Here is a 9,608-nt window from a genome sequence, read left to right as displayed (position 1 = left end):
TATCTCGGCGTAGTAGTTCGTATCTACCGCAATTAATCTCTTAATTTAATTTAATCAAAAGATTAAATGCACCACCTGGCAACCGCACGACCAGAGAGGCTGAGTGGACTGGTTATGTTTTGCAGTGACAATGCGTGCCTGACTGGAATTTAGTGGTGACTTTCGGTGAGGTTCTCACCTGGGAACATTGGCACTGAAATGCCAGAACATATATGCCTGGTAGTCTCAAGATGTTCTTTAAATTAATATATATTATCACCATATAACATTTACTCAGAGTACATTTTGACTGACTTATTTTGTACTTTTATCTGCGTTCCAGTTTTATACAAGTACTTTTGTACTTTAACTTCTACTTGAGTAAAATGTCTTTTAAGTGACAGTACTTTTACTTGCCTACAATTTGCCAGTTGTCCTCCCACCCCTGCAGACAATAGACGAATATATACTTTTTAAATGAATTCCTTTGTTTGTCATAATGTTGAATGGGTAACAATTATTTTTTACAAAATCATGTCATTTGTTGTAATGCCCTGTGATACTTTCCTGTTTGTGTGTTTTCTGTTTTTAATGTTTAAAAACTGAGAAAAAAAAGAAGACAGATTAGTAAAATAATATCAGTGGTAGTGAAGTCAACAAAAAAAGAGAGAGTGTTATAAATATATTCATATTATAAACCAGTAGATGAAAACTGTAAACAAGAAGAGGCGACTGAATCAAAACCAAAGCTGCTCCATGAAATTGTGCATGGAGGACTAAAACGAACACTTATAGTAAAATTGTTTTTCATAAGTAAGCCAGCTGTAAAATCATGTAATTTGTCTTTTTTTTTTTTTTTTGCTGTCAACAGAAATGAATGAATCATCTGTTTATCTGAATCGTGTAATTCTTTGTTTTTCAATCAAAGACGACAATGATAATGCAATAAATATGTCAACAACTTATCACAAAACATAACACAAGAGTCATAACTGTGGGTCAACAAGCGGTTTTTATTCATTTTTATTGTGCTGCCAGGTCAGGCAGTGGTTGCTTTTGAAACAGCCCTGCCTGTTTTGCTGTGGTGTGGAAGAATGCCTTTATTCAGAATTGCATTTGATACATGGTCTTGGTTCAAAAAAGGCTTCAGTTGTTTGGACCAGCAGGACATTTTTTCCATAATTGATAGTTGTGGGTTGCTTTGCTTTAATTGCTGGGATGGTCCCAGATCCTTTGTTCCAGATTAGCTTGTGGCAAGCTCATCTAGTGCATCCTGGAGCCTGTACGAAACACAGATGAAACATTTTGACTTTCAAAATATTCATGTTCAATTGATCTTGTGACCACTGACAGCTGGGGGGGGGACTGCCCCACTTTTATGTTGTAGTTATGCTTGACCATGCAAACTATGATAACAAGTGACTTTAGTATTCACCTCCACCACCATCATCACCTTGCCTCAATCTGTTTTTCTCTTCCACCTCTTCATAACTCTTACTTGAAGTCTCCACCATCCAGCAGGCACTTGTAGGTGTCAATCTCTGCCTCCAGTTTCATCTTCATGTTGAGGAGTGCCTCGTACTCGTGGGTCTGTTGCTGGATGTTTGCACGCAGGTTGGTCAGCTCCTCCTCCAAGCGAATGATAATGGCATTATACTTCTCCATTTCTATGTTGTTTCGTTGCTCTACGCTGCGCAGTGTGTCCTCTAAGGAGGCTTTCTGATAAAGGATTGAAAAGAAGGAATGAGAAGGGTTTTTTTTCCTAAGCATGCATGTCTAATTTGGGATAACATGGGAAAGTTGCAACCTTTGTCAAAAAATGATTTGGAAAATATTTGCTGCTTTACAAAGAGATGTACTAAAAATTCTGAGCGGGGGTTATGCAATGGTCAGGGTAACAGAAACAACAGCAAGTATTAGAATCTATTAAGATTTGATTATTTCATGCTTGTGAACAAACTGAAAATGAATGAAGACAGAATTTACAACACATAGTTGTGAAATGCATCCTTACTAAGCTCTGTTGTGATGCAAGTTCAATTTCCAGGGTCTGTATCTGTCTGGATTGGTCACTCTTCTCCATTTGGGCCCCCTGGAGAGCTTCTGTGTTCTGTGATACCTGCACCTGTACATCTGCAATCTGACAAAGATGTGAGGGGAAAGGTGTCAGCCAAAAATCATGATAATTTACAAGTGTTTTTCTTCACAATTACTGCATTACCTGATTTTCATGCCATCGTTTGAGGTCCTCTGCATTCTTCACAGCAATCTTCTCATAGTTGGACCTCATGTCCTCCATGATCTGTGCAAGGTCCTGACCTTTGGGAGCGTCTACGTCCACTTGCACGCCTGACAAGGAGATCTGACTCCTCAGCTCCATCACTTCCTACAAGACAGACAGAGGAGGACAGAAAGAGAGAAATTTAAAAAATGTTTAAAGACTTCTGAGTGGACTCACTGCTCTATGACATAACAGTAAAGTGTGAAGATGTAGTGTCAACTCACGTTCTCATGGTTTTTCTTTAGGAAGGCGAGCTCCTCCCTCACAGCTTCAATCTCACTCTCGATGTTCATCCTGGTCATGTTGGTGTCATCGATGACTTTCTTCAGGCCAGCAATGTCAGCCTCCACAGACTGGCGGATTGCCATCTCATTGTCGAATCTGTAGGAGTGCACAGACAAACAAACCCTATTAAAGACACCCATTATACATGTAAGTCCCGTATTGAGACAATCTATTTTACACTAACAGATCCCTGTGAGTGAGACCTATTTGCTATGAGAAGGAACGCACCACACCAAACATGAAGAACAACAAAGGCTCTGGTAGTAAACAATGCTAAGAGATTAGCCACTGTAGCATTAAAACCAGTAAGACAAAGCCATTAAATTGAAAAAGAGGTTGTATATCTCATAAGAGAGGGGCTGTTGCTGAGGGAAATGATCCATATAAAAATAAATGGTCTTAACCAATATTTAATGGCATTGGTCTTAACCAATGCCAAACAATTAATTTATGTCGAATATCACTTAATTTATTTTGCATTGTTTAATCATAGCTCGTAAATCCATACACAGTAATCAGTAACAGTGAAAGCTGTGGTGATAGTCTGATTAACCACTGCAAAGAGTCTTGATCTTTTGCCATAAACAGGTGTGAGTTAGATACTGATAACCAAACACCCCAAATGGGAGGTAACCTTGCATCACAGAGACAATACGAACATCGCTCAGAATCCATAAAGCCAAACCTGTAGCCCAAAACATTTCAAATGGATGGTAATACCATACCATGAAGCCAGTGCTTACAGTACAGTCCCGAATTGGCTGAATGTGTGAGAAAAGCAGAGAGGATGTGTGATTTTATCATTGAAGAGACATTAGACTGTAGACTTTGTATGCATAGTCTTGTTTTTCTTTTGTTCACGACCAGCTCATATTCACACTGTGCTGTGTAGTATAATGTTACAAAATGGCAGAGCTGAGGTTCCAAAGAAATCCTGCTACTGCAGAAGTCTTACACTATCAGACATTATAGATATTAGACCACATGAACTGTACGATCTGTATGGACTTCTGTTTACATAGTCTGTAACTTCTGACACCAAAGCATGACTGTGTTCAGGATGTGAAGAGTAAGCTTAGATGTGCCTCATGCATATCAGCGGCACATATAAAGCAACACAAATTACACTGAGATTAAACATTAAACAACCTACTTTACTTTGAAGTCATCAGCAGCAAGACGGGCATTGTCGATCTGGAGCACGAAACGCGCGTTCTCCGCTATCTTATCGAAGATCTGAAAAGAATAAAATTGTGAGAAAATGACATGTATCAGTTGACAATCTTTGGCAAGTGTGCGTTAAATTAAATTGTTTGTGTTCTTTTATCCTAATTTTATTGGTTAGTAACATCTCCACTGGGAAACCAGAAGCCTCTTCATTCAATGCATAACTCCGCGGTCTGCTCAAATCATCATGGCTTATGTGACAGCAATGTTTCACACAGCAACAAAATTCAGCATATGATTTGAATCAGTGTTATGTAACAATAGCAACTCCAGATTCAGATTGCACATCAGAGCCACAACATGGTTGAATCCATAGTAACATTCAGTCGAAAAAGAGGAACCACAAACCGAAGAACAGGAAGAGAGGATGTTCCTGTGCCAAAACAGAATCTGGTTTGTTTTAGCATTGTTGAAAGAATGAGTTTCCTGTCTGCATAAGTCATACAGAGAGTTTTTCTTCTCTCCAGTTTTTCGCCCAGCTGCTCTGTCTCTGTTTGTCTGTCCTTCTCTTTGTATATATCACTGTATGTGTTTGGCCATTGCAAAATTCTTTGTGTATGAGTGGATTTGTGAGTGTATAAGGGAAATGCGTGTCCCCTTTCTGTGCTGAGAAAAATAAAGTGCTACCATCAATGTGTCATTATAGGACATTGAAGAAGTGGAGTCTGGGGAGGAATGTGGCATTTGACTCTGCTGACTGGAGCTGATTGTTATACAACCAGTGCACTCACGCATTTATGTGTGTGTGCACTACACACACACACACACACACACACACACACACAGGCACGCATTCCCTCCTGCTGGCAGTCCAAGATCCTTTGTGTGTGTGTGTGTGTCATTACCACACATCTGTTTCACATTGAGGGCCTCCTACACCAGAACGTGCCTGTAGAATCACCACAGTAGGACCATTTGGACATGCTTTTGTCTGGTGAAGACTCTTGAGTCAGAACTTTTCAGTCCGCCTCTCATGATGATACCCACGTGGTTGTGATTCATCCAAGGAAGTTCTGGGCAGTTTGTGGCATGAACAAGTTTTTTTGCGGGAGGGGTGGGGGGTTAGAGCTTAGCAACCACACCCTTCATTCTCTTGCAAGAAATTTGATAACCGACAAAAGAAATGCTGCCAGTCTCAACGTAAACATTCTCAATCTTAGCTCTTAAACTCAGATGTTAGATATATAATACATACACTGATAAGATTTACTGTCACAGGTAGTTCTACATTTGAAACATTGTCTGTGATGATTAGTGCTATCACATGCTCTCACTGATTTTCATATTAGAGCCTCCACCAAGCCAATCTAAAGCTTTTAAACATTCAGATTCTCATCTTTCTAATTGTCTGGCTCACCTGGCTGTATCAAAGGCTTCAACCAACAACCTCAACATCACATTTTTAGATAACAATTCATACTATTTTCCACTAGTTCATTTAATAATGATCATCATTTAATTCCATGCTTACCTGTTTGCGTAGGTCTTCAATGATGGGCTCATACTTGCTGTAGTCTCTCACGTCGGGCCCACCCTTCTCCAGGGCGTCCCTGATCTTCATCTCCAGCTCCTTGTTGGCCTGTTCCAGGTTCCTCACTGTCTCCAGGTAGTTGGCCAGGCGATCGTTGAGGTTTTGCATGGCTCCCTTCTCGTTGCCCAGGATCCCAGTACCGGCACCACCACTAGTTGCCATGGATGAGCCAGCACCACCAAAACCTGCACCCATACCTCCACCCATTCCACTGCTCAGCTTGAAGGCAGATGAAGAAGAGGTGATTGGTGCACCAGAGCGCAGGGAAGATGCGGAGACAGAGGAGATGCGAGTGCCTTGTCCACCAGCACCACCATGAATGCTTGCAGCCCGGTACTGGGGTGTGGAGCGGGTCATGGAGATGTGGGTAGATGGAATCCGCTGCATGTTGGATCTTCTGAGGCTCATTTTGGAGAAATTTAGGCACGTCAGAGAATGAAGTGAAAAATGGGATGTGGAAGCTCGCTGCTGGCCGGCTTAGAAAGTGACTCTGGCAGCAGGAAGAGGGGAACTTATACTCCTCCTTCTCCCTCAATCACAGCTGGTCTCTCAGACCCTGCCCACTTCAACATCGCCCCAGTCTTCCTCTCCTGCTCCCCCTCCCTGCTCTCTAATGCTCTAATTCACCCACGTTCCTTTTTTTCTTAACATATACTGTGTTTTTTGTTGCCAAGGAAATGCATGAGGCATTTTTCTGTTGAGACGCACACACACTGAGCAACGAGAGCAAATCAGTTTAACTGACTGAACTATAGAGATCAGATAAACCGCAATTCACAGCAAATGAAAGAAAGCAGTTGCAGACATGTTGTCCAGGAGAAATTTGATTACACGCTTCAACAAAGAGGAAGAACTGGAATACGTTAAAAACAAAAAGTTAAAGGATAGAAAATTCTTTGCAAAACAAGGTTTACTTTGCAAGCATGCAACAAAATTCCATTGGTTTGCCCATAAAAGGCATAATGTCTACCATTCACTGCATAGTTTCTAAGTTTGTGGTCAGCCAGGCTCCAAAATAAATAGATTTTTCCAACCTTCCTATCTAGACCAAACTGAAAGAGAGATACAGCAGCTAAAGTACAGATTCTTTTAGTTGTAGGTAAAACATAGTGGGAGGAGAGCCATATGTTTTGTTTTGGGGTTTTTTTCCACTGGTTTATGCTTTTTAAGTGAAAAATTATTTAGGAAGAACTATATTCAACATGAGACTAAATTGTTTATCAGAGTAACTGCAATCAAATTTCAACACAGTCAATAGGGTGGACAGTATTAACAATGAAACCTGCCAGATTTAAAAGGAAAAGACACCCAAGCTTTAAATATACCCGGAGGGTAGCTTGATAGCTGATACCTAGCTTGGAATACAATTGAAAGGAAAGAAAAACTGCCCTCATTCACCCATCATACTATGCTCTGTTGACGATTTTGAACAATTATCTTTGAAGCGTTATCTGTGGCACCGGTCATGAGAGCTACATTCGATATCTCAGTATGGAAAGTTCTTCTTTTTTCATGAATCCTTTGTGAACAACAGGGGGAAAAAACACCACCAGCATAATCAGGTTTAATTATTCTTGTTTCTCCCAAAAACATGTTTTCTGTGTGTGAAGTGACCAAATGTGGGAGGATACACACGGCAAATGAGACAAATGAGAAAGAAACTCCATCATTTTCCTCAGTACCAGTGTGCAGTGTTCTGGCATGACCCTGGAAAGGTTTAACTGAGGCTGCAGTTGTGGTCAGAGAGGATTTTCACACAGGGCGAAGTAGAACTGGATAAAAACCAAATGAACCATCCCCTGGGGGAAAATGTCAAAGGCTCCAACACCCTTCTGAGCTCCCATACAACCTAGTTCTTTTCTTTCCTGATCTTACCTCACCTTCATGGCTGATCAAGTTTCACTGTTTCTCACACTCCACACTATTTACCCATCTCTTCCAACAATCCTCAATAAGAAGGAAAAAGAGCATACAGATGGGAGCAGAAAGCAAAGAAAAAGCAAAGGAAACACCGATGAGTCTGGCCTGTGACGAGGACAGGCAGTTATAAAGAGGAACGGTGAATTGAATTAGCATGAGTCATATCTCATGACAGTGTTTCCACTGTCTTGTTTGTTTGAGTGTGTGTTGGCAACATGTTGCTTGACAGGACCCCAAAAAATAAGAAATTTACAAATAGAAACAGGGACTAATTTATGGCACGGATATTCAGTTATAAATTAGGATGTTTTAATATTTCATTATTCCTGCTTACATATGGAGATTTTGTGAATGATAACTCAAAACAATAATCTTGATCTGAATTGCACGCCTCTGCCCCAGATAAGACAGGGGGGAAAAAAAGACACGAGGAAAAGAAGAGAGGCTGGAGTCTGTGAGTCATAGTAACACACAGCAGGAACCTGGAAACTACTACAGGAGTTTATGTGCTTCACAAATCTTGGACAGCTGTCAGATTATAACTGCTTTCAGCTTGCCATGTCCTTGAATGAACTTCATCCCCCCTCATTCTTTTTGGTTTCCTATTGTACAGCGTCAGTGCAGAATGAGTGCTCTCACACACACTTATATACAAAGCCAAAAACATCTATTTGCATGGATACATATTTGTACTTATGCATAGGAGTGTGTGAAGCCTGACAGATACAGGAAGGAATGTGGATGTGCATGTGATGCTCTCATACATACTAACTCCCTTCCTGTCTTGATCAATCCCTCACTGGCTCACCCAGGATCTTTGAAAGTCACATGAAGAGACAATTCGTTCATCTTTTATGTGAATCTGTATTCCAGTTTTCTGGACAGGACAGTTGGCAAAGAGTAAAGGGCCACACATCAGAGGCTAGCGAAATGTATCGACTAAAAGACGTTTTCTCTGTGGGATGTCATGTTCATTTCACAGCAAGACATAAAAGGAGCAGTGAGTCAAAACTGGTACATTGGAGAGTCGCCTGTGCTCTCATTTCTCATGTGGAGACAAATGATTAATTTCATTTAAGGAAGTGAAACGGTTTCTCAAAAGAAAACCGTCAGTACACAACAGACGTTTAAATATCTGCATATAGTAAATATCAAATTTCTCTCCTTTTTTGTCACATGAACAAATATCTAAGAAAAAGCCAAATAACTCATGACACATCACACTTTTGTTACGTAAAAAAAAAAAAAACTAGGAACAGGAGCACTAAGCATATAAGCAATTTAGACCTTAAATATCTGTGGCAAATTTCATGTAAATCCATCCTGTCAAGATATTTCACTCTGAATGAAAACTGTTAACCTCAAGGTGGCACTAGAGGAGAAATCAGGAGGACCATGAATGTCAGGATCAAATTTCATGACAATTCATCCAACAGCTTTTGAGATATTTCAGTCTGGACCAAAGTGGTGGATCAAGATTGTCATCCCTTGATTCGTGCTGCTCTTGTGGCTCAAAAATCCTCTATGGCTCAAATTTCTTGAGGCACATTTGCTGATGGCCAGTGAGAGACCGTGAGTTTACCGTGTAACCAGATCATGCCACTCCTCTTGTGCAGTTTTCTGGGCTGAAAACATCCACTTCCACCTCCCTGTCACTAGAGGGCATGAGACTCAAAGCAAACAAACCTTCTATGCCATGAGAAGCCTGTGGCACTCTGCTTACAACTGAATGTTTCGCAGCTACGCTTTTGCCTCTTTACTTATATACATCTGCAGCAAGTTTGTTTAACCCTACGCTCCGTGCCCTGGTGTATATTTCATTCATGTCTGTTGTGGAGGTTCTCTGTTTGAACAGGCATCACTGGACAGGAAGTGATCTTTTATAACTGATGTTTCTGACAGCTTTGAGGGCTTGGTTAGACCCCCATTAGCACTACAAAGACCAACGCTGACACCAACCACTTCTTAAAATATATGCCCACAGACAGGTTTTTATAGCTTCCCTTTTTCTGCATCTCCCTGTTCTATAATTATTATTACTTGTTCTTAGTTTTTAACTTATGACTTAAGTTTAATTTTGCGTTGTTTATATTGTTCATGAAGCAATGCAGGCATCAGCTTAAGTATAACCATATTATAACTATGAAGATGCATGTATGAGTAATGACATCAATTTTACTGTAGCCTTCAGTGGACTTTTATTTTTTTAAATCTTTCTTCGCTCTACTTTAAATTGCTGCGCACCATCCTGTATCCCACCCTGTCCTCACTGCACATCTCAGTTAATCTGTCAGCGGTTGTGAAATAGGTTTGTTTCTTATCTTTGCTAATTGTCTTTTCATATCCCCCACTGGCTCATCCTCTCTCCACCCCTTCTCTCTAACT

General features: G+C 40.5%; 1 protein-coding gene across 4 annotated transcripts; it reads right to left on the bottom strand.

The window, feature by feature from the left end:
• Nucleotides 1-972: 972 nt before the first annotated feature.
• On the bottom strand, nucleotides 973-5,801 carry LOC121178766 (keratin, type I cytoskeletal 18-like). 4 transcript variants are annotated; one of them, XR_005893822.1, is made up of 7 exons: nucleotides 5,244-5,801; nucleotides 3,699-3,781; nucleotides 2,485-2,641; nucleotides 2,201-2,365; nucleotides 1,994-2,119; nucleotides 1,415-1,698; nucleotides 973-1,259 (listed from the first exon to the last, which is right to left on the bottom strand). XR_005893822.1 is itself a non-coding variant. In XM_041033093.1 (7 exons), the coding sequence occupies exons 1-6, from the start codon at nucleotides 5,709-5,711 to the stop codon at nucleotides 1,474-1,476; spliced, it is 1,224 nt and encodes a 407-aa protein (XP_040889027.1). In that variant the 5' UTR covers nucleotides 5,712-5,801; the 3' UTR covers nucleotides 973-1,259; nucleotides 1,433-1,473. The 4 variants fall into 4 exon arrangements, 3 of the variants coding, with proteins under 3 accessions (XP_040889027.1, XP_040889028.1, XP_040889026.1); XM_041033093.1 differs by having other exon boundaries at nucleotides 1,433-1,698; XM_041033094.1 differs by having other exon boundaries at nucleotides 1,438-1,698.
• Between the last annotated feature and the right edge of the window lie 3,807 nt (nucleotides 5,802-9,608).

The sequence above is a fragment of the Toxotes jaculatrix genome, chromosome 3 (assembly GCF_017976425.1).
Source record: "Toxotes jaculatrix isolate fToxJac2 chromosome 3, fToxJac2.pri, whole genome shotgun sequence".
In the NCBI taxonomy this organism is placed as follows: domain Eukaryota; kingdom Metazoa; phylum Chordata; class Actinopteri; family Toxotidae; genus Toxotes; species Toxotes jaculatrix.
Note: the sequence above shows the minus strand (reverse complement) of the source record. Positions and strands in the feature narration are given on the sequence as shown.

Bases quoted from the DNA above. Each gene is read 5' to 3' on its own strand.
- LOC121178766 (XM_041033092.1), bottom strand. From the start codon at position 5,711: ATGAGCCTCAGAAGATCCAACATGCAGCGGATTCCATCTACCCACATC. The intron at 2,642-3,698 runs GTAGGTTGTTTA...GCACTCCTACAG, and splicing joins GCTGATGACTTCAAAGTAAA to ATTCGACAATGAGATGGCAA. The intron at 1,260-1,477 runs GTAAGAGTTATG...TGTTTCGTACAG, and splicing joins CTGGATGGTGGAGACTTCAA to GCTCCAGGATGCACTAGATG.